Below are 25,630 nucleotides of genomic sequence, written 5' to 3' on the forward strand. Positions count from 1 at the left end.
TTTGTAGTTCTTACTCTACCTTTTTGATGTCAAGGCCAAAAGAACAGAAAAAAATCCTCATTGTTTAAATGTGGTACACCCTAGAACTAGCATCATATTTACTGTTTTGATTGCTACTTGAAAATGAGTCCATGTTCTTAGAAAGCTAGCTTTAATAATCTCAAATGCCCAAGCAATAGTAGTTATTGCAAAATGATTTTGACTAGGACAGATTGTTATTTTGGGGCATTGCTTTACATTTCTATCTGCTAAATTTCCAGTAATTTCCCTTTCTAGTTAACTGTTCCAGCATTTTTGTTCCTTCCTGCTATGTCTATGGAAGACTGTCACTGACAAACATTTGGGTTTTTCATGTGAACAGAACAGGAAACAACTGTATGCTAATGTGTAAAATGATGGTGCAGCCACATTTGAACACTCTAAGTAGTCCTGACCTCCTTTGCCCTACTACCAGCATCAGAAAGGATTCTGTTTGGAATGCCCATACAGACTAGGGCTTGACAGGTTGAAAAAGCTGTAAATGAGCAGGATAAGACAAAGGTCTTTACCTGAATGACACAAAAATGCTTAACAGGGAATTATTTTTTTTTGTCTGCTGTGTCTCTTTTCAAACATCAGGTGGGAAGAATGAAAAACTTAAGGCTCAAAACAAAGGAAGGTTAGCAGAGAAACTTAGAATCATTGAATCATCCAGGTTGGAAAAGACCTTCAAGATCTAGCCCAACCATAGGACCTACCATGTCCTATCACCAAATCCTGTCATGTCCCCATGGCTCTTGAATACCTCCAGGGCTGGGACATCACCATGTCACTGGAGAGCCTGTTCAGATGCCTATCCTACCCTTTCTGTGAATAAATTCTTCACAAAATCCAATCTAAACCTCCCCTGGCATGACTGGAGGCTGCTTCCTCGCATCCCATCCCTTGTCACCTAGGAGAAGACACCAACACCCTCCTCTGTGCAAGCTCCTTTCAGGCAGTTCCAGAGTGTGATGAGGTCTCCTCTCAGCCTTCTCCTCTCCAGACTAAACAGCCCCAGTTCCCTCAGCTGCTCCTTCCTCACAAGTCTTGCTTTCTTCTCCCTTCACCAGCTTCACTGGTCTTCTCTGCATATGTTTGAGCCACTCAATACCCATCTGGTAGGGAGGGATCTGGAACCTGGAACTGAATACAATACATTTTGGGATACCAAAAGCTTACAGAGGAATATAAAAGTAGTAGACTTAAATAAATAAATAAATAAATAAATAAATAAATAAATAAATAAATAAATAAATAAAAGTAGTAGGCTTAAACAAAAACAAACAAACAAACAAAAAAACCAACCCTGTGCCTCAGTTACTAGGTCCCACTGTTCCCAGTGCTCAGCCACTACTTGCTGCCTCATGAGGACCTATTGCAGCCTCAGGGCTTTCCTGTGGCTGTCTCTTTGCTTGCGCAAGTCAAAGATGCTCACTTAGTTGTGGAGAACAGGGGGTTGGCCTCTTGAAGATAACCAGCGATAGAACTAGAGGCAATGGCCTCAAGCTGCACCAGGGGAGGTTCAGATTGGAAATGAGGAGACATTTCTTCTCAGAAAGAATGGTTAAGCATTGGAATGGGTTGCCCAGGGAGGTGGTGGTGTCACCGTCCCTGGCGGTGGGGGTGTTCAAGGAAAGGCTGGACCTGGTGCTTAGGGACATAGTTTAGTGGGTGATAGTGGCAGTAGGGCAATGGTTGGACCAGATGATCTTAGAGCTCTTTTCCAACCTTAATGACTCTGTGATTCTACACAGCCAAAGCCCAAGGATGAAATTACGCAGCGACTGGCCATTTTTATTTTATCACAAAATTAGGGCAGCGTCCCTTAAAACACCTCCGCTCCCGTAGACTGGCACCGGCAGGAGCCGCCACCTGCCCTGGAGGCGGATCCCTCTCCCCACACCGCCTCAGGGCGGGCTGCCAGGGGCGAAGGTCCTCGCCTGCAGCCCGGACACCGCGCCGGAGCTGACGGGCGGCCCCAGCGCCGCCCCGCGACACCGCCTCCCGCCGCCAACGCCTCGCGCGCGCCGCGCTCCGCCCCCCGCGGCCGCTGGGAGCGGCCGTTGGGCAGCCCCGTCCCGTCACGCGCCTCCTCCTCCTCCTTCCCCCTCCCGCCCCCGGAGCTGCGGGAGGCGCCGGGAGCGCGCAGCCGGCGAGGGGGACGCTTCCAGGTGCCGCGATGGCGGCGGCGGCGGCCTCGCAGCGGGACCCGGGCGACTGGCAGGACTTCTCCGGCTTCCAGCCCCCGCAGGCTGGCGGCGCCGCCGAGGCCGGCCGCGACAAAGGCGGCTGGGCCGGGGGGGACCTGGGGGCGAGGCTGTCCCTCTGCTTCCAGCCCCCGCAGGCCCGCGGAGGCGGCGGAGGCGGCGGCGAGAGCCGCGTTCCGCTGCGGCCCCTCACGGAGCAGAGCGCCCTGCAGGACGACGAGTGAGTGCGGGCGGGGGGACGGACAGAGGGGAGCCGCGGTGCCCGGGGAGGCCTGAGGGGACAGCGGGGACGTGGGGCCGGCGGGGCAGGGCGGGGCGGGGCAGGGCGCTCTGCGGCTCGTCCTGGCCTCGGGGCCCGGCCTTGGGGCCTGCAGCCGCCTGGGTGGGTGCCCCTCGACCCAGAGGGGACCGCTCCTGCTGGCGGGGTGGCTGGCGGTGCTGTGCCTTCGGCTGCCTGCTGCGCTGCTTCACCACTGGGGGATGAACCGGGGAGGGATGGAAAGCTGATGGAGAAGGGGATCGCCGAGTTGCGGCGGTGATAACTACTGTGTCCCCTCAGCAATAGACCACTTCTGACCTCTGCTGCCTTCCTGTTTTTATTTTACTAGTATTTGTATTCTCTCGTACAGTAAACTTCACTGTTAGCTTGTCTTCATTATACAATCATAGAATCATTAGGAACGCTGTTTGCCTTCATTATACAGTCACACTGCAGCTTTTCTGTTACTTTGAGGTAACTAAATTATATGTCTCATTCCAAGAAAAGGAAAAGCCACTCAGCAAATGACTGGGTGTCTGGTATAAACAGTGAGGTAAGTACACAGAGCTGTGAATCAGAGATGTGGTACAGCGGGAGGCTCTGTCTGCCCTTCTGTCTCTGGCTCAGGCATTCCTCTGACCTCCTGTGATCCTAGCTAGGCAACCACACCAAACAAGCATCAACAGCAAGTTGCTGTTGCCAGGGTTAGAGGCTGGGCTTGTTAGTTGACTTGAGACGACCTGACGGGGCTGCTCAGTTTCAGAATCTGAACTGGTGTACCAGAACAGGACTGCATTTGCAAGCCTAGAGTCCATTGTATACTGTAGACATTATTAAGATCAACTGTGAACAAGAGTGATGGACTGGGAACAGCAAGAGTACTTCTAGATAAAATAAAATTACTGTAAAATTTTAGCATAAGTTGTGCATATTTATTATTCAGTGATAAACAGAGAGAGGAAAAAAAGTATGATAAAAGTAGCTAAAGCAGGCCATAAAAATAGAAGTTTGGCTCAGATGTTGCTATTCAGCTAGTTGCTACTCTGCTAGTTCCTAATTTTAAATTGCAAAATGCGAGGAAAACAAGAGCAATACTAGAAAAAGAATTTATAGCTGAGATCAAATTTCATTAGGGGAGGGCTTGCCCACTCCCTAGGAAGATTTTGAGTATAGTTATATAATTAGCAGTGAGGTCGTCTCTTTGTTACCTTGCTTTATATTACTCCTGTGCTTAAATTTTGCATTTAAAATGAGAAATAAATGAGGTTTATTGAAAACCATTGTCACTTGACTTCAGAGCTTGATAAAAAATAGTAACTTGCAGATTAATGTTTAGTAGTCATTACTTGAAATATATTATCATTACAGATGCACTTACTGCTGATCAGTTATTGTTTAAGTTCTGCATCTTCATTTTTATTCTTCTTTCCAGGATCTGGAATGCCTTGACTGATAATTATGGTAACGTAATGCCAGTTGACTGGAAATCTTCCCACACCAGAGCTTTGCACTTGCCAACACTGAATCTTTCAGAAAAAGGGGTAAGTTCTGATACCAGTAAAAAATACCACTTCTTGGATCTTTTATACTCAGCAGGAAAATAAAGCAATTAGCGTTTGTATTAGGGAGTGTTGCTATTAAATAGCTTAAAATATTTTGCTTGACATTAGACATGAGATTTTAAAAAATAATAAAAAGATAGTCATTGGTATATGTTTGCTTCTGTTTGGCTTGTAGTAATACAGGGTTAGATGGACGTTTATTAGAGGCCAATGTTAATTAGATTAGAGCATTAGAGGTAACATTTATGTGAAATGCTTTCTCATTGTACAAATCTTTTTCCTATCTGTTTTATCTTGAACAATGTTCTGTGTAAGAGAGGAGAAAAAGGGAGTATTCTGATTTAGTAAATCCATTGTGGACTTTTTCAAAGCTGATCTCATTCTGCAGTCAGGTGGAGACTGAAGTAGATTCTTTAACAGAAAAGATAACCCAGGGGTCACTGAAGTGTAATGCTTTGTTTTGTATTTTTTAATTTAACAAGTGAAATAGTTTTCTAGAGAAGGAAGAGCTAGAGCAATGTTTACAGAAGGGTTTGTCCTCTGATCTTCTTAAAAGTGGATTAAAACACTTCGGTAAGAAAAGCTAGGAAAAGTTCTCATCTCAGGTCTTCTGAGGAAATTAGTTGTTTATCTTTAAAAGTGGTGAAGCTGAATTATGTTGTAAAAATACCTTGGTGTCTAACGTGAGAATAGATTAATGCTTTGATTTCTGCCATCCGTTAGAAATCCACAGTTATGAAATCCGTTAGAAATCCACAGTAGTTGCTGTTTTGGTGAAAAGGATATCAGAAGAAAACTGACTCTTAGGGGTTTTTCAGGGGAAGATGGCAATGTGGAACTCATTTTGTCTTTCTCTGAGTCTGATGATCATCCCTTGATTTCGACTCGTGGTTCTAATTTTTATTAATAGAGTGCTCAGATTGTCTAAATGGTTTCGGAATAATTAGATCCTTACATTTGAAGTAAAAACAACTGCAGTCCCATGTGCTGTAATTGTATTATGTGACTGAAAGACTGCATGGCTTTCTTGATAAGAAACTAGTTACAATATAAAATATTTAATATATTTCTTGTAAGTTTTGTGGGAAATTATGATGGAACTACATGAATGTAAAGTTGGTTTGATGAATTAGAAAGAATCTTAGGTATGCTGCCAGTAGAGGAAATTTTAGTTTATGAATTAAATATAGCTCAAGTTCTTTCAGCTTTCACTCCACCTGGCATGTCTTTTGATGTGTAAAGCCCATCTGTTTGGAAGCATTCAGCACACTTTTTTTTTTTCTACTTGTCTGCTTCAGCAGTATTTCTGGATATATGACAGCACATATGGACCAGCTAGTAGCTTGTTTTAACTTCCTTACAATGAATGCTAACAGCTAAGCAACGTTTCCTTGATGCATTTGAAACTAATAATATGCCATTGGACTTGTGCTTGAGGTATTTCTCTTCCTGTTCTAGGAAGAAAAATGTCAGGTGAATGAGGCTGATTCATCAGATCTTTGTTGGTTCACATCACAGACCTGTGAATATTTTTGTATGGCTCTGACAGTGAAAGGAGCAGCTGGGTGGAAGTCTTGTACAGCAGTACAAGGAACAGGATTGCGCAATTGCTTGTTTGGTATATTTCTGTTAGATTACTTTTAGGCAGATCTTCCCCTGGATTGCAAAAAATGTTACTGCCAGCACAATGAGTAGGAGCGTGAGGGCAGAAACAGGCACAGAGAGTGGCTGGATGGTCCTTTGGGTATCAGCTGTAGCTTGGGCTGGTTTAGGTTTATTAGCCTATATTATCAGAATATATTCTGGTAGTCTCTCACCGTATTGTTTTGGAGAAGGCAGGAAGGAGGAACTGACCTCCTTCTAGCTATGCTGTTATCCTTGCTGACTATCTCATAGTTGTTAACCATGTCAGCACTGCAGACGTTAAAGAATGACAAAACTTAAATGTATCCACGTGCTAGGTGAACAAAGATTCTTAGAGGAGCCCTGTTACTGCATTGTTCTTCAATTTTGTCCAGAATCTGGGACATCTGACTTCCTTCTGATATCTGAAGGAATACAAAGTTTGTGTTTTCAGATGACTTTAGCTTTTCTAGGCTGGTTTGGCTGGAATCCAGTAACAGATAAAGTGCAGAAAAAGCAAACCACTTAGTAAATAAGCTGTAATATGTCAGTGGGAGAGTAAAATATACCTGACTGATTAAGGCACAGACTTAAATAAACATGTTCTATTTTTAAAACAACAACAAAGTGTATTTCGTTATGTGGAAAAGTAGAACTATAAAAGCACATAAAATAACAGATTTGTATAATATTAGATATTATATGTAGCTTTCCTCCCCCACACTGAAACCTGTGTCTTCATTTAAGACAACTGCCTGATTTAAATACCTACATTGGATTGACAGCTTTCCCTGGAAATATAAGTGTGTCACCATGTACAAGATCTTTAAATGCTGAGAGTGTTTTTTTTTTTTTTTTTTTTTTTTTAAATCTTTCAAAAGTGACAGCTATTTTAACTTTCTACATTTACAGTTTTGATTTCAGTTATTAAGGCACTTCAGTTTCCAGGTACTTGACAGCAAGAATTGTTGATTTCATTACTATGGGCAGGGAATATGTACCGTTTGTGTGAAACTCAGTATTAGATTCCCTTTTTTTAATTTGTATACACATATTTATACATATAAACGTATATAAACGTGTGTGTTAGGTTATATAACAATACAAATTTTCATGCTTTCTAGGTAAATGATAACTTAAACCTTGATCTGTCAGATGACGAAGAGCTGAGGGAACAGTTGGATATGCATTCCATCATTGTTTCCTGCATCAATGATGAACCACTATTCACAGCAGAACAGGTAAAGTGTTCAGCAAGACACTGTTGTTCGTGTAGTACTTTCTTTTCATCTGTAGTTATCTTTTTTTCTTCTTCCTTGCTGTTTACAATAGCTAAGTTTCTTAATTGTTCTTTTATTAGAGTTGTACTAATGTGTGAGATAGCATTAACATCATTCAGATTTGAAAAACTTCTGGTTCTTCAGGTGAGGTTGATAGTCAGAGTCTTTGAAGTGTTTATACCCTTCTTATCACTAATTAGTCAGAAATACTACTAAATTAAATTTATGGATTAAGAAGACAAAATATTTTCAGAATGGTGGCATTGTTGCAATGCTTGTAGTTTTCCAGCCTGACAGCATGGACATTCATATCCTCGTATGGCTTTGCGGTTACTGAGAATTCTCTGAAGCTTTTGGCTAATGTGAGAGCAGATCAACACTTTTCCTACTAAGCATTTGGTGACTGAAGGCTTCTGTTACAAATCCACAGATTTAAGCCCTCTAGAGAATTGCTCTTTTGAGTGAGGTTAATGTCTGTCCACTAAGATCCTGCTTAAGTAAGCAAATGCAAGAGTGTATGTTCTTGTTAGTGGTTATCTTTGAATTCTCGTGAGCATGGATACTCAGAGTACAAGAGCTGGGATTGCTTGAGCTGTCTTTGCCCTTTTACTGCAGAGTGCATCTGAACAATGTCTACAGCCATTAAACTTGCAGAATTTGATCTGTTATTCTCAGCTAATAATTTAGCCTGTAGACATACTTTTCAGTATAAAAATGAACATAGGTTCTTTATGTGCAGGATTTCTGTTCTTGTACTTTCTATCTGGCTCAGATCTTATCCCTAGGGAAGGGAATCAGCTTCAGGTTATGATGGATCAGTTCATAAAACTTCACATAAGCACAGCAGATTATCAGGTTATTCAGAACTTGTTCTGGCTGACATTTTCTTTTTGTCTGGAAGCAATTTCGTATTAATGGTAAAACAATTATGAGAACAATAAACTAATACAGATCTGAATGAACAAATAATATGCCATATAGTATAAAGAAAAAAAATAATAAAGAGGATGTAGTTTTTATGGCCCTGAGGAAATATTAGTACTATTTCTTCTGATAGCCATATCTTGGAACTCTTCCATTCTGATCTAAGTACCAGATTAACAGGAAGATTTTGTCATGTTGGAAAAAATAGAGAGAAAAATATTCGGACTTTAAAGAACTGAGAACAGAGAATTCCATTTGCAATAGATGGCTTTGTTTGATGTTTTTTAATGTCATCTTTGTTCCATTTGTACTGAATTTTCTGTAACAGAGGTATCTATAGAAGTACACAACCGTTTTTTGCTTAGAGAAGTATAGTGAAATTTGGGGGTATGAGAAAAAAAATGTAGTTGACTTTGTTTTGTTTTCCCTTCAACTGAATGCTCTGGAGAGATAGTCCAGCTTGCATATTCCAGTTCAGTTCTCTTAAGCAGAACTCTGTATACCTTCATATGGAAATAGTTGTATGGTTTCAACACACTGCTTGTAGTGAGATCACCAACACACCGGGAAAAGATATCCTTGGAGAATGAGGAGGAAATATCAGTATAATTTTGTTTGTTCTTCTGAATCCAGTCTCAGTATGAGTTTCGTCCAGCAACATCTATACTAATTGAAAGTAAAAAAACACTTAAGCTCTTAATAGATTTGCTTCAAATTGCAGGCTGTTTCTCTTCTTGCAGTGAAGATTTTCATAAGAATTTTCTTTTTTGAAGGTCATTGAAGAAATAGAGGAAATGATGCAGGAATCACCAGATCCAGAAGATGATGAAACGCCCACTCAATCTGATCGTCTCTCCTTACTTTCCCAGGAAATTCAGACACTCAAAAGATCCAGTACAAACAACAGCTATGAAGAGAGTAAGTGATATTTATTTAGTATTTTGTCTATTGAAAATACTTTAATGGGTAAGATTGCTATGTACTTGATCTATAGTGACTCATTCTTATGAAATTTCTGCATCCAACAATGTTTTCAAAATGTTTAAATTCTTCTAAAAGGAGAAACTAGAATTAGAACGTAAACAGAAGACTTCTCATAATTTAGAATAAAAATAAAACTTTAACATCTATAATGGACTGAAGCTTGATTCACTGTGGTGAGGGCCTTTCATAGATAATGTGAGAAGCCTATTATTTTTATTAAACTTTAATAAATTATATTCTAAAGCGAAATGCTTTCTTGAAGCCACTGTGCTATTGGTGTTTAAGGAGATAAGCTAAAGCTCCTGAAAGCTATGTGGTAGGTAAAAGAAAATGGTATTTCTTTGGTACTGTTTCAGTCACTGCAACTTACCTTGATACACAGTAACACTGAAATGAAGAAACCCTAGTTTTCTTCCTACCTAAAGCCATGACCATTTCTCTCTCCACCCTTTCCATTCCCCTTCAGAAAACTTAAGAATTAAAAAACTTTGTGTCATCTTCTACACAGAGGAAATAATCTGCTCTTCCTTTTATAAAAGAAGTAATTACATATGTAGCTTAAGTGTAAAATTTGTATTTGTTTGCAAAAGAAACCTGTGATTAATCAATTTCATGATGGAAATTTGTTTCATCTGCTTATTTGTCAAAATCTATTTTAGAAGGTGATAGGAACGCATCTGCTAGCACGTCCTACTACTTTGTGACCTTTTACAAGTTTGCTGCTTTCTTTCCTGTAGTCTGGGTCAGCAGTATAAATTCTACAGATGATTCAGAAAACTGGCTGACCTTCTGTGACATGACTTACAGTTTCTGCTACATTTCAGATTTATGGAGGAGATTCCATTTTCATGGTTGGTCTCTTAGCTGTCTTAACACATAAATTTCACGAATGTGAAAGCAAAGTGTATCTTGCTCAGCAGGGCTTCCTGCTCTTCTGACAGTTCCATATGTCCTTAGGTTTGGAGTTAATCAAGCTTGCTTTGTATTCCATATTGTATTTATTTTGCTTTGCCTCAGGAGCTCATCTTCTCTGTTGCATCTTTATGGATTAAAGGTCAGCCTTGACCAAATAATTCCTTGAGTTACTTTGGCAGATAATTTAACTTTGCTTCACCAATTTCTCAGAATCTGCTTACACATCTCTCAGATCATTGTTTTATGGAAAGCTCTTGCTACCTTTTTTTATGTGCAAAGCCACTTTAGAATTAGTCTGCATATCTCCAAATTTCTTGCAGGTTTTTCCTGGAAACTGAGTATGTCCTTTGTAGGACAAGTCAGAGGTGTTATTCTTTAGGACAAAAAGAAAGAAATCAAAGTTTGTATTTGCTCTTTTTTTGGGGAAATACTTGTATTAAGATAGTCCAAAAATAGAATGTAATGATTCTGGTTACACAGATTAGTCCCCTAGTTTACAAATCTAAGATTTAATCCAGGTGGTCTACTGAATTTGAATTACTCTGTTTTCACTCACCCGTATCAGGTGACTAGTTTCTGTGTAGCACCTCTGTAGCCTTTGATCATGACAACTGATCAATTTAAGTCAAGATTGCGGTTGAGTAAAATGTCCCTCTCTTTTGGGTTTTGAACAATTGTTTTCTGGCTGTGAAGCTGGTTCTTAAGTGTTGGGACTCACTGGTGCTCTCACTGTTCTTTTTTCATAAAATAAAACAGTGGTGCAACCAATATTTTTTTAAGTCTGTCCTCTGTCTGGAATGCATATTACATTTAGTTATGTTTTTTTTTTTTCTGTTTCGCATGCTGTAGGGCCTATTATGTCCCTTGCACCCCCATACACCAGATAATCCTGTATTTACCTTTTCTCCTCCTTACGTTTGAGTTGATGTTATTTGCAAGTCCTGACAAGCATAGTTGACTTTGCAAAAAGTTAGCGCTGTGCTAAGACCTACTGTGGTATGCAATGACTGTGAACACAGCTGAGATGCTGTTTGGCACAGAGACTTATCACCCGCACACTGCATGCTTAGAATGGTTTAAGCAACAGTGTAGGTGGTGGACAGTTCAAACTACTTGAAACTTAGAGCCTTTAGCATACTGTACTGTCACAGTATTCTAGTTTATAGAGTTTAAGGCCTTAAGCTACCCCCCCCAAAAAATGTCTCATTGCCGGAGAATTGCCCTAACAGGTTTCGTCGCTTCTCTGGTAAGGGAAAAGGAGGTCTTTCTCCAATTAGTTTTCCCCACTGTAATTTAAGAGAGAAACACTTCACCTACTACCTTTTTTAATGTGTGTTTTTTTGTTTTGTTTTGTTTTTTCTCTGAGAGCTCTATTTTATTGTAGTTCCCTGGGCTTATCTGTATTTTTTAATACTTGCCCATGAGCACTTTTCCTTACAACAGTTTTTTTGAACATAAAATTTGAACATAACCAAAATAATCACAAACACTTACGCAGTATCTTTAGATTGTACTCTCCAGTGTAACCAGGACTATCTGTTGTTCAAATGCCAATGATGTCCTTTGACATAGCATCTGGAACTTAACAGTTCCCTATGTACACCATATGTAATTGAAGGAGCGAGTACCCAAGCAAGCCTCAGAAGATTCTTCATGGTCCTAATTCACTGTCTATAGTGTGTTACTAAATGGTATCTTTAAAATGCAAATCCGGAGGGTTTGTTTTGTTTCTAAACCATCATTTTACAGGCTTCTGGTATATCTTTGATCAATGCAGACCCATGCTTTCTCAGAACTACGAGTACTTATTTTTGCTTGAAATGAGCTTATCAGCCTCTAGGCCCCCTGTTTCAGGTGATAAGAGGCCATGCTTTTGATTACAATCCCCAGACAAAGGAAACTTGGAGGTTTCTTGTTTTGTTTTTTAATGCTAAAGGCATTTAAAGAGCTTACTGTAAAAGTTTGATCTTATATTAATATGCTTGCACACCTTACCAATATTTCTAAGAAGATTCCCTCACGGAGTGTTCACAGTTTCTGTATTATTGTATCCAAGGATTCCAGCAGTGTCAAACTGTTGATTGTTTTGTAGGAAAATATGGAGATCTTTTATTTTGAACAGTGAGTGCCAATGGAAAATAATAACAAAGATATTAGTATTGTAAGTTTAGTGCTTACTTCAGCTTCCTTAACTATGGCATTCCCTTTCTATTTGCAGATTGTCTCTAATTTCTCAGAAATACACAGAAAGTTTAAAAAAACCTTATTGCTAATCCAGTTTCCTGTGTGATAAGTTTATTCCCTTAGGAATATTGTTTTATTCTATGTAGCTTTAGAACTGAATTTTTTGTTTAGAAAAATTTCAGAGTGCTTTTTTCATGCAATTCCTGAATATATTCATATGCTTAAAATCTTGACAGATTGCTTTTTATACGAACTATTTATAGGAGTAAAAAGATTGTCTGTTGCTGAGTTAAACGAACTGCTAGAAGAAATTGAGACTGCTATTAAGGATTATTCTGAGGAACTGGTACAGCAGTTGGCACTACGAGATGAGCTGGAGTTTGAGAAAGAAGTGAAAAACAGCTTCATTTCTGTCCTCATCGAAGTACAAAATAAACAGAGAGAGCACAAAGAGACGGCAAAGAAGAAAAAGAAGCTGAAAAATGGTAGCCCCCAGAATGGGAAACAAGAAAGAGGTCATATGCCTGGAACAGTAAGAATATTTTTATAACTGCTTGTACATTCAAAATAACTTTTGTTTTTCCTTATGGAAAAGTAATAGTCCTAGATTAGAACAAGGTAGCTGGTATACCTTCCTTTCATTCATTCACAGACAGATATTTTTTTCCTCAAGTTTGTATGAGGCATTAATATACTATACTCTTCTCATACTCAGAAAAGGAATTTTGATGTTTGCAAATTCACCTGGAATCAAAATGCACTTCTTGTAAAAAATATTGTCTTTTGATGTTCTGCTTTGTGTTCTATTATCAGACTAAGTAAATTTATTAATCTGTTTGGGTTTAGGGTAAATTTTAAGACGTGTACCACTATTAGGCTTGTAGGACAATCAGTATTGTTATTGTAGCTGCTCAGATATTTATTAATCATGTTAATTTGGGGCTAGAAAAATAAGTCTTACCCTGTACCTCTGAACCCCGTGGTAAAGTTGTCTCCAATGAGAGACAGCGTGAGGCCAACATTTAATGCAGATGTACATGGAGGAAGTAATTTGGTTTGTTCTTTGCAGAACATAGCAACAAAAGCAAAAACGTCTTTCAAACTGAGTTTGAGTAATAGGAGGTAGAGAATGAGAAATTAGGTCATTATCTTGTCAATGCAATTTTGTCTGTCTTATCTGTCCAGTGTAATTTTACATGGGATGATGTTGTTAGAATTTCTAAGCATCTCCTATAGGATATGGAAAGCATGCTTAATGTTTTGGGGATCTTGGCTTAATCCCAGAAAGAATGCTTCAGTTTTGCTTCAGAATTTTCTTTTCCAAACTTAAGTGATAAACATCTGTAATGAAACATTCTTCTTCAGAATTCATTTCTAAACTTATGAGAATAAGATAACTGCAATGTAACCCAAAGATAATTCTGATCTTGTCTGAAAGACGGGTCCTGACAGAAAACAGTCCTGATGTTCATTCTGGTCTTGAGCTGGAAGATCTCTTTGTATTTATTTTTTTTAAATTGTGGAAAGGGAAAGATAATGTGGACAGACTTTATTAAACAATATATTAAGATCTAGGCAATGTTTACTAAATTAAAATATTTAGTTGATACACTCGTATCTGCAGGTGGAATTCTGCTAATCTTTATCACTTCTATTAGGAGCATTTTATGTAAATTTGAAAAATCTACCGACTCTAATCCAAACTCATATCCTTTGTGTATACAGCGAAGTTATTCTAACTAGAAAGAAAAGTACTTGGTTTTGAAACTTGAGTCAAGTGATTTATTACCTTAGTTTCAAGTTTAGAGTCTTGAATGATGCTTTCAAATATAAATGCCTGTGGTCCCAATACAAGACACTCTCAAGTTTAGCTGCTTCAAGATGTACGTGTCCAATTGCTTCCTGAGATGGGTTGAACAAACTAGCTGCCAAATAAGACTGTAATAAGGCTTAGCATGTGTGGTTCTTTTGAAAGCAGCTTCCACTATTATTAAGTAGATTTGGGAACCTTCATCCAGAAGCAAAGGTGCAAGGTTCTTTCCTTCAACATTTTTTTAAAGTGCAAAGAATACACGTACAAGTAATTGTATGTTCAGATGACCTTGCGAAGAAGAGTTTTGGTGAATAAAATAATATATTCACTAAAACTATAATAAAGTCTCATTTAAATACAGTACTTGGGAATAGGATTAAATTACTATTTTCTGAGAAAATCAGTTCTTCTGTAGATACTCTAGTTAGATTTTAATAAATACAGGTTAAAGTTTGTTATTTTTGATACAGGATTTGGGTAAATTGCTTTCTCAATTTCCAATCTCTACTTCCAAAACTTTGGCTTATTTCACAAGGGCAAGCTTGGGAGTAATTAAAAATACTCAGGTCTTGAAGATACCAATTACTTTAAGCAGGATATCTTGGAAGAGTTAAGATAGGTTTGGTAACATCTGTGTCTTTATTTACTGACCTCATTGTGCTTTAGAAAGCAAATGAATATGGTATTCCAGCACATTTTATTCCCCCTCTTTATAAAGATACACATTCAGTGTGCTGAAGTGTGCACATCATACTGCTCTCTGTCAACAGCTTGGCAGTTTCTTCTTTTTATATTCTTGCCAGTTGCTGAATGTTATATTTAACTTCAAACATTAAAGTTGTTCTTTTTTTGCTTTTCTTCTTCAAGGAAAAAGAATCACAAAGTGCAAGAGGAAAAATGTGGTTGGATTGAATATCAATTTTCCTTCAATTGGATTCTATGTAATGGAGCTCGAAATTAATATTTTTTCTGAACCAATTGTGTACATTTTATCATATGACAAAAAATGGGGAATACAATTGACAAATAATTGTTGCTTCAGTTGTGGAAAAGGAAGCATGAAGGCATAAAATGTTTTAAAGAGGTAGAAACTGAAATGATTGCCTCTGAACAATATTTCTGATAGGTGCTTAAAATCTCAAAAAAAAAAAAAAAAAAAAAGGTATCATGGTATCAGTAGTTTTAGAAGTATATCGCTCAAACACAAAAATAAAGGAGATTGTGCCATGAACTGAAGTTGAAAAAATATTGCTTTGTACATTTAAAAACGAAACAACGAACCTTAAAACACAAGTCTCAAATCTAAAGAAAAAGTCTGCAGTGTGAGGATTTGTTTAAATGTAATTAATGTTTTTATGTGGATGTACATTATAGCTGATACTGTAAGGTTTGCTTTTTATTAATAAAAACTTAGTGGATGAATGAAAAATCAAAAATGTGCTGAAATACACCTTAGAGCTTGTCTTTGTCATTTGTCTTACTGTTACAGTCTTGATAAATGCTGATTAATAGTCTTCTGAACTTTTCTCTGTCCCTTTTTTTTTTTTTTTTTTTTTTTTTTTCTCTCTGCCATGTTTTCACTACCTTTAGCGCTTCAGCATGGAAGGGATCTCAAATGTCATACAGAATGGCTTCCGCCACACGTTTGGAAACTCGGGTGGAGAGAAACAGGTGCTGGGCTATCCTCTATTTCCTTATTCTTTGCCTGCACTTTTGGTAGGAGCAGAGATCTTGAAAATTGCCAGTAGTTGAAGATGAAAGCCAAGACAGAGGAAATAGGGTAAAAACGTTGGCATCGTAGTCTTTCCCTGCCTAAGGACTCTGATCAGCCAACAGTCTCTCCTTTCCTCAACAGTTTGAGACAGTTCAGTCCTGATGCACTGAAATATTAACCCATATTTGTTACACCAGACAAAAAGTCTGTTTTGGCATAACACGTATTTCAGATTTATTGCATGTCTGTAAAATTCTAATATCCAGTAAAAGAATATATACCAAGTTAGAAACACCATTTCAGCCTTAAGCATTAAGGACTTTGGTAACGTCTACAATGGAATAAAAATTGGTTTTTTCTTCTAATGTTCAGAGTTGGTATGTTTAAAAACAGAGTAACATCTGCAAAATGCACAAACTATATTGTATGTCCTTTTGCCATTGCAAACTGCATGATGTTAAAAGCAGCATGCTTTTCACTGCATGATGTTAAATGTATGCAATGCAGATTACTGATATAAAAGCACATAAGCCAAAGGCAAATTTTCAATGACTATTTCAATGTTGAAGTGTACAGCACAGCAACCCAGCTTCAGTGGGCATCACTGTAGATGTTACATACACCTAAATACTAAGATTTTTATTATTTATTCCGTAATAATACTTAACTATATTACAAAACCATAACATTTTTGTATTTAGCACAAGTTATGAAATGCTGATATTTTGCGTTATTTAATGCATACCCTACTTGTTACAGTTTGTGTAATTGTGTAAGAGGGGTAAGTGAGATTTTTTTTTTTTTTTTTTTTTCTTCTTCATGAGAAGTCCAAAGTCCATTCAGGCAACAAACTGACCAGTAGCTTAGGAGTTGTGGCTGATTAAGCCTTTGTCTGGAAGGCTGGCGTATCTTGCAGATAGGTTCAGGAGGTTAGACAGCTCTAAAGTCATTCCTGAATCATGAGATTAAATCATGGATTTAACCTCTTTCTCTAGCAAGGTGTATATATATAAGAGATCATGAATGCATACATAGATGGAGCTATTTATCATCTGCTTTGAGTATCTTGAACACATGCATAGGACTAACCCAATAGAATTTTTGTCACTTTACATTATCTCAATTCTGGTCACATTATAGCTGTGCTGGTTTTATTTTTATTTTTTGCTATTATTGCTGTCTTTACCATTACTAATAAAGATACAGGTGAAGAGCAGAATTTTAGCTATTTAAATATAATATATTTTCCTAAAGTGAACATATGCAGCTGTGCTAGTCCCTCTCTTGATTCTCAGACTTCTTCACCTTTTTCTCTTTGACTGCCTCCTAACTTTCTAAGCATAAGTATCTTACTCATTTATTTACAATGTCACTAATGGGTTAACACTTCCAGTTAACTTACTAATAATGTTCATCACAATGATTGTGCTTTTCCCCTGATTTATCTTATACTATAGCCTTGTTAGCTGGGATATATTTTGTTTTCATTTCCCTCATCCTAAAGCCAATCATGGAAATAACAAGAGCTTAAAATGAAAAACAGTGGAGAATGGTAGGAAAGTGTGATACTAGCTCTTCCCTGATTTAGTCCTGGAAGCCCATTTTTATTATGGCATTTGTTTAAAGTCTGTTAATTGAGAGAGCTTTTTCTGTAAATGCTTTCTAGGTAATGCTATGAAACTTTGCCTGCAGCTCCTGTGCTTGTAATACCTACCGTTTTTTCACTTGTTTGTTTTTCCTTTGTCATTTTACCAAACTGCAGCCCTGCTTTTAAAATGCTGGTGTCTTTTTCTTACTGCAGCAAATTAGAAAGAAGAAAAAGTATTATCATATGCCCAATAATGGCTGAGTTTAATCTAATTCTGTTTAGTGCAGATCTCAGAACATTTGAGTGGTTTTTCATGGTTTTCATTATAAACTCAAGTTCAGGTGTTTTCTGCCAGCTGGGAGGAGTTATCTGGAGTTGTGTTGAATGAAAAACATAAGGACAGAAAATTTCTTGTACACCTTACAAGGTAGAAGTTCCTACCCATTCAATCACAGCGTAAAGCTCCTGACATGTTCAGTTATTTCAGAGCTCTCTTCAGTCATTTTGCCACCTTTAGTATTTTCTGGGTAGTACTACTCTGACAGGTAGGCAGGTAAGGCAGGTACTTTCCTTTTTAAAAACTTTAATATTTTCTTCTTTTTGTTTTTGAGACCTGAGAAAAAATGACTTAGAATTTTTCAGCGTCTTTACCGATGGTAGAGTTTAAAGAGAAACTTCCAGTGAGAACCACCAGTTCCCATCTGATAGTGCAGTTGGAGAAGGAAAAAAATACTGCATAAAAAGCATCAAAATGTTGGCAGTTCTTTCTGTGATCATATCTCCAGGAGGAATTTCAGGCTAGTCATCTTCATTTCATTTTTTAGGCATTTTGAACATTTTTTTATGTGTGGTTACGGATTACAGTGGGGATTGCTGCTTATCATATTGTCAAATCTGTGTCAAAAATGTACAGGTCACAGTAGATTTAACACTTGGGCATGTCAGTAAGCTATACTTGAGACATTGTTTTTTCCTTTTCAAAACATGTCATCCTTCACACAGCAATTCAATGAATGGATTTTAATAGTGCTGTCATAAAGACAGCAGGAAAGTACTGGTGAGAAAAACAAGGTGATTTGGGGAAAATAGGAAACAAATTATGTAATCATTGATTTCTTCATTGTAAAGGAAAATTGGTAGGTAGAGTTTACAGGGGAAGGAGAACGGGCTGTGTATTTGGTCCAGTGAAACATGTTGCAGTAATTTGCTGTGTAGGTAAAGGGTAGAACACTGCTTTATTCTGAAGGCTGGAAATGACAGCCTGAGATCTGATTTCTGAGTTGATGTATCTACTTTCATCTCTGTCGTATGCAGATTTAACAGCCTGATATTTAGCTATTGATTTTCTTACTTTTAGGAATAATGCAGGTCTCTAATGATACCTGTTTACATCTGATGGAATAAAAACTGAAAATTGTCTCTTGGATGGTTACTTTGGAAACATTGCATACTTTCCTCTGTTGTGCAAGGTGGATGTGAGAAAATGCTAAAGTAGTAGGGAAGGAGTAAAGTGCTCTGTGTTTGCATGAAGTTTTTGGTGAGGTGTCAGCACAGCCCATACAGTGTTACACAGGAGTGAGTCTGTCCAGCTTTTAGGCAAAGGATATGCTTGGACATGAGGTGCCTGATCTCACTGTAAAAATAGCAATGGTTGTAGCTGGGTTTGGCAACATAAACGGTCCTTCTGCAAAGTAAACCTCTTCTCCAAAGTCCGAGTTACATTCAACTCTTGCTGAAGTGCTGCTGCTGCTACAGGAGACCTGGTATACAATGTATTTTGTTACTGTTACATGGAGAATCACATCTCTCAAACTGAATGAAATTAAAGCTTGTTATATCCACTATGATGTATCTGTTAACCCAGAAAAAGCTTCCAATTAAATTCTTAAAAATTGATCTGAGGGAGATTTCAGGAAGCTTTTTCATTAGGAAAAATTCCAGTGCTTTCACTACTCTTAAAATGCAGACCTCTTCAAGAATATACATTCATATAGGCTACATAGTAGGATGTATTCTAAATTCAGTTAATAAAAGTCTTAGAGCAACAGGGTTACTTCAAGGATTTCAAAGGAAGTCTTGATTGTACTCCAGATACAAAATTCCTGAAAAAAATATGAATTATATTTGTTGAAAAGCTGATGAGAATGAAAGATTTCAATAAAGAGTAAACAGAAGAAATGTGGAGTTGGGTTAATATTATCTGCTAACATACTTTACTAGTAAAACTGAGAGTTGAAATAAAAATCCAAATTACAGGCTCTCGTGTTTAATTAGGCTTGCTCTATTCCTTTTGGTTGGAAGTATATAAGGTCTGAAGGTGAAAAGTGTCTGTTCATTTTCACCTAACTGTAGTGTAGACTATTTTACTTTGTGCAGAGGACAGATCAACCTCAGAGCTGGGAACGTTCAAGATCCGGGGAGTGTTTCATGTACTTAGATTTAAACGGTCACTGGGAAAATCCCTTGGCTCTTCTGAGACTATTCAAACACAGCATATGCTGAGTTTGAAGAGTTTTTCAAATACTTGTTAACACGCTTGAACAAACCTGAACACCTTATTTCATGTATCCCCTGCAGCCTCCATCAGTTGTGCTCTGGAATCCTTTAAAAAGCTGATGGAAAGCTGATGGCTATCAGTTTTGCAAGTGATTTGAAGGCAACATAAATATTTACCTGGAAATATTTATTTTTGTTTTAATTGTTTTTAAATGTAGTTACTGGGAAGAACTACTTTCTGATTTTTGATATGACTGGTGTTACTTGCTTATATTATACAATGGTTTGTGAAAATTATCCATCTGCATTTTGTAGTGTTGTTTGAGGGGAAGGGCTGAGGTAGTTGTTCTTCCAGCTTTTGTTTCAATGTAAGAAGTGCTTTAAATATATGAAGGACATGGGGTTGACTTCTTGAAAGCAGAGAGGAGAGATGTTTGCTATTATGTTTCACTATTGCTGTGCTCTAGGTTCAGAGGAAGAAACCCAGTGGATATTATATACAGCTTTTTTGTTTGTTGGATTTTTTTTTTTTTTTGCTTGTTTAGTGTTTAGCTGCAGGGGTTTTAAAGCGATGTTTATGTAATTTGGAAAAAAAAGTTTGGCTTCTGTGATAATAGCTTTGGGGTATGAGAGGTAGAATCATTTGTGAAATATGATCTTTTGAAAAGCTTTTATTTGCGGCTAGCAATTTTAATAGCTACAGCATTCACAAAAGTCAAGTAACAGAAATAGCATTAAAGGACTTTCAAGTAACTCTGTTTTTCATTTGACAGTATTTAACGACCGTCATTCCATATGAGAAGAAGAATGGACCCCCATCTGTTGAAGATCTTCAAACATTAACCAAAAGTGAGCATATGAAATTCCCCTCACTGATGTTATCTTCCTTTTATTTCGAACCGTGGTTACTTCAACCAGTGAATCAGTTATTTCTTTCCCTCTCTCCCTATGGCGTTTATGTAAATTTGCATGATTTTTAACCATGCATTTTGGCCAGTTTTTCCTCATCTTCTGAGGTCTTCTGAGCCTTCATAGAATATTGCTTTTCTAGCAATTTTCTGAAACCCTGAAGGCTTAAAAACTTGCATGTATCAGAAAGGAAAGGTTTGCATATTATTTCCACAGATGGAGCCTTATGGAAATACTTCACCATATGTCATGGAATTAACAGTGATGTCTTTCTGCTACCATATAGAATCTGAAATACCCCTTTTTGTTTCAACTTGCTGAGGTTACTGTAGTGAATTTTAAAGAAAAATTTGAATGCTGGAACACTTACGATTAATAGTTTAATTGTAATTGATTGCCTTCAAGATAGCCTGCTACTCTCTGTTGGTGATTTGAGGGGGGAGTGAAGATTGGTTAATAAACATTAGTAATTAGGAAGTGTAAACCAAGCCTGAGTTAACAGTGTTCTAAGTAGACCTCTCTTCCCATCTTTTTTAGGCCATATTCTCAAATTTAATTATCAGTTCTAAATCATCTGTGTTTTACTCTAATTTAAATGAAAATTAAGTTTGTTTCTTTAAATATATATATGTATTATTAAAATGATGAAATGCAGCAGACCTTCTCTGGGAATCAATGGCATCTACTTCATTTAAAGTTTATAGGAACAGTTTAAAAACAGATGGTAAAATGTCCTGATATATTTGATAGAAGCACAGGATGGTTTGGGTTGGAAAGGACTAGGATCAGCTAGTCCAACCACCTGTCTGTAGGCAGGGACTTATTTCACAAAGTCAGGTTGCCCAAAGGTTGAGCATATCACACTGCAGGGCTTTGAATCTAATGACTTCTCAAGCTACTTTTCAGCTGCATAGGTGGATGAAGAATAGTGAGAAACTGGTTGTTCATTTCCTGGAAAGAGAGAATAAATATTGGAAAGCGTTGACCAAAGCTTTGTCTTATTCTGTAGTTATAAACAATCATGTTTTGCTTCATCATAAAAGTTGGAATAAAACACTCGTTATATTTGGAGTTCAGTCTCACACGAAGAATTTGGAGCTTATGAAATTCTGCTATTCAGGATAATTCTGTGCTCTGGTTCTTTCAATCGTGTGAAGAGCACTTAAAGAATTGTCATTGCTTTTGATTATGGAGTAGCAGATAAGCTTAGAAGTGTCAAGTTGCTTAATTTTGTGCCGTTTTAATTTTTAAATTTTGTACCATAAGCCAGCAGTAAAAAAAATTCCTGACATTCTTACATACTTACATACTACATAGAGATGTAGTACATAAAAATTGAATCTTCTAATTGAATACAGTGATTGGTATTAAACTTAAATGAGAGAAATTACTGAATGGCTGAGGTTGGAGGAGAGCTCGGGACCCCCTGCTCAAGCAGGGCCACCTACAGCAGGTTGCCTAGAACCACATCCAGGTGGCTTTTGAAGATCCCCAAAGAGGGAGACCCTGCAACCTCCCTGGGCAACCCATGCCATTGCTCTGTTACTGGCACAGTAGAGAAGCATTTCCTGACATTTAGGTGGCACTTCCTGTGCTCCATTGTGTGCCCATTGCCTCTTGTCCTGTCCGTGGGCACCACTGAAAAGAGCCCAGCTGCATCCAATTTGCATGCTCCCTTCAGGGTTTTAAATACACTGATGAGATCCTTCCCTGAGCCTTCAAACCTGTAACAGGCAGCTAAATTTCTGTTGTCTACCAGGAAGATGTTTAGTGTAGTCTTTAAGAGTCTCTTGATGCCTAAATATCTGAGGGCTACTTAAGTCTTCAGCGTAGTCTTTGCAGTAATTTTCTGAAAGTTACTGTTTGTAGCTAATAAGCAGCTATTGGAGAAAGTATTTGTAAACTTTGAGTGGGCAAGAGCTTTAAAAGCTTCAGAATAAGAATACTTTGAGGGTATTGGGAATTCTCTGAGGTAAATGCAGCATCCTTTTTGGTAAAAAAGAACTCAATGTCTTCTAAACATTTTTATTACTTAACTAAGACAGTGTTTGTTTGCAGTGCACATCTACTAAATTCCTGGAAAAAAAGAACAGCTCTAAAAAGTAGGCAAAGCCATGAGTCACTCTAACACACATAGCCCTAAATATTCTGATTTTCCTCATGTTACGCAGATACAACCTTGGGCAGGAAGCTCACATTCAGAATTAGATTCTTTTAAGTCTTTGAAAAGATCAGGAAAGGTCTGTGGAACGAACTCCTCGTCATCTAGGAGAATATTTGTGTAATCTGCTTCAGATATCTAACTCAGCTGCAATTCAGAGTGAAAGCTTAGAAAACAGTTTCCTTCTTGCTATTTTGGAGGAGATGAGGGTTTTAAGAAGGCAGCTTAGGCTAAACATATTAGATACCTAACTACATGTGAGTATTATATGACTTAGCACAAATATACACCTGTCATAAAACTTGTTCCTTCTTTTCATCCTTTAGATTATCATTCCAACAGGTTCTTTGAGATTTGATTCTTTGTGGAACATTTTGATTAGAGACTGTGCCCTTCCCTGTGATTTACTACAAACACTTTTATTTCTTCAGAAATACGCAAGGATGTATAATTTAAATTTGTTATCAATCTCAAAAATCTTCAAATTCAGTCTTATTTATGATTTTTCAAGGTTTCAGCTGTTAATGTTCACTGTTTTGGAGGGGGAGCATTTTCAGCCAGTCATTTACAGCAGTGTTTCTCCAGAATAATGGCATTACTGCATGATTCCGGGTGAAGAATAAAAGGAGAAATTAAGTAATGAAGCATGCTTTTTTAACCTAAGATCTCCAGCCCTCCAGTATTGTTAGTATATTTCGGTTTTGAATATGGTGATTTTATTTAGGCAACATTTTTCATGGGGGTGTGCTTTTTTGTTGTTATGACTGATGACATTGTAATTAATTAACCATGTAAAATGGGTCTCTAGTATTCATTTATTGTGGAGTTCAGTGAGAATTACACAAGTGAAAGGTGGAGGGTTTTCTTCCTAGTGTAATATGTAATACCTGTTAGAGTAGTAGAAACATCTTCACTGTTTTTTTGAGGAGTGTTGTCTTTAATTTATGACTAAATATCTGAAATGTTCTTTGTTTGTTTTATTTTCATTCTTCAGTCCTTCATGCCATGAAAGAGGATAGTGAGAAAGTGCCAGGCTTGTTAACAGACTATATTTTAAAGGGTGAGTACGCTTCCTAGCAAAGTTTGTTTTTTTTTTTTTTTAAATGAACTTACTCAACATACAAGGTGCAGTTGAAAAGAACAGTTGTGCAGCAATCGTGAATTATGTTGCTCCTTTATCACACAAGGCTCTCATTATGTCAGGGGCTGGTGAGTTCATAAATAAAAAGTGTTTCTTTTGTTCATGATAATACAGTATAGCAAAGCATGTGATGTATGTTCAATAGCTGAATGACGTCAGCAAGAGCAGAGTAGTATGGCTTAGAAACTTAAATGGGTGTAGTTAAAAACCTGTGTGATACAGAATGTGAACTCAAACTATGTATCATAATGCATTTGCTAAATTAAGTGCTTATAGCTTTGTTTAAAAAAGTGTTACCTTCTGATCAATATTATTTTATTTCTTACAGTTATGTGTTTATACTTCTTCACCTTTTATTTAACGTTTATTTAAAGTTTGTGTAGTAATGGATTATTTTACAGCCTCCAGTGCATTGTTTTTATTAACGGAATACCAGACATTGAAAATCATTGCTTGCTTTAGCTCTAAGGAGTTGTTCCAGGTAGTTTCCAGGTCGTTAAACGCTTTTCTTCTGAGATTTTTTGCCAAGATCTTAAAAATGTTTACGTTATTATTTAATCATTGGCATGTACGTGGTCCCATCTTCTTTAGTGTTTAAATATGCATCAAACTCCCAAGATCTAAACAAACAGCTGTACTGAAGGAATGATGGATGCCATTTTATTTGCCACCCAAGCATATATAATGTTTTACTTCAAGTTCATACATTGCAAAGTTTTTCTTCTCTTTTGGTGTCATGCTTTCCAAGTCTTGCTATTTTTTTCAAATATAAAAATTTGACTTGATTTCTCCCATGTGTCTTTTAAAAGGTTTTTCTATTTCTTACAAAGATGGTAACCACACATCTCAAAGAGATTTGAAAATACTTTCAGGTTAAAGTTATGGATGAAATTTAGTGTGCTGTTGCTTCAGAAAAACTGAAAGGAGAGCCACACAGTATTCTAGAAGCTTCCACAGACTTTGTGTTGAAAAAGGCTCATTACTAATTTCTGTGTAGCATTGCAGAACTACCACATATGGAAAGAACGCTGAGGTCCTTTCAGTTGATTCCTTTGATTTCTCCGTTGTTTACTTAGCCTTTCTAAAAATCTTTCTTGTGTTAGACACGTATTTGCTTATGAGCTGAGCGCCACTTAGGCTGAAGATTTTTTTTTAACAGTGATGGCACTAAGCTTTAGTTCTGTGAGGCAGAATTTTTGACCCAAGATGATGACCCATTGGCAGTAATTAAAGCTGTTTGCTTTTCATCATAATACATCTGGTAGAAACTGAATGGATAGTGTTCATTACAGCATCTCCTCTTTTTAAAGAATAGCTGTCTAGAAAAGCTTTTTAACTACTTGGATACTGAGAAGGAAATGGATGCCTTGGGAAACAGGAATCTTCTGCATAGAAGACTTGTAAAAACAGATTAGCTGGACATAGGGCAGGATGATCTAAGAAGCTTGATGTTGAGGTTCATTCCTACTTCTGCATGCTTGTGACTTCAAAGTCATCAGGAGTGTCGTACCAGCTAGTTGCACCAAAAACAAAAAATATCATGCTCACATTAAATGTGTTGGATCAAACAGGTCTTTGTATACTTTCAAGGAAACATTGTTATCTCTAAATTGTAGAACACAAACGACGGGAGTTTGAAGAGTAATCTCATGCTCACATTACTCATACTGAAAGGAGGAGATGATTTCCCCTTGGCTACCATGATTACTGAATTATAAGTAATCAGGAGCTAAGGCTTTCTCACTCTTCTGGGGGTCTGGTTGCAGAGTGGCCAGCAGAGCTACTCAGCACAGAATCTTTCTTTCTGTGACTGTAGCCTTAACTGAGCTTTGTATTGCTATGTTTAGAT

At 37.5% G+C, this 25,630-nt stretch overlaps 1 protein-coding gene across 2 annotated transcripts in view; it reads left to right on the top strand.

The window, feature by feature from the left end:
* The first annotated feature begins 2,152 nt into the window (after positions 1-2,152).
* Positions 2,153-25,630, top strand: part of FEZ2 (fasciculation and elongation protein zeta 2) — a 28,998-nt gene continuing 5,520 nt past the window's right edge. Inside the window, exons 1-8 of one of the 2 annotated variants that reach the window (XM_084512675.1) lie at positions 2,153-2,448; positions 3,920-4,028; positions 6,797-6,913; positions 8,650-8,794; positions 12,223-12,491; positions 15,363-15,443; positions 20,344-20,419; positions 23,635-23,700. In XM_084512675.1, the coding sequence (XP_084368801.1) occupies positions 2,201-2,448; positions 3,920-4,028; positions 6,797-6,913; positions 8,650-8,794; positions 12,223-12,491; positions 15,363-15,443; positions 20,344-20,419; positions 23,635-23,700 (1,111 nt within the window). In that variant the 5' untranslated portion in view covers positions 2,153-2,200. The remainder of the gene's footprint in view (positions 2,449-3,919; positions 4,029-6,796; positions 6,914-8,649; positions 8,795-12,222; positions 12,492-15,362; positions 15,444-20,343; positions 20,420-23,634; positions 23,701-25,630) is intronic. The other variant, XM_084512676.1, reaches the window with a different exon arrangement.

Source organism: Aythya ferina (assembly GCF_964211825.1).
Source record: "Aythya ferina genome assembly, chromosome: 3".
NCBI lineage: Eukaryota > Metazoa > Chordata > Aves > Anseriformes > Anatidae > Aythya > Aythya ferina.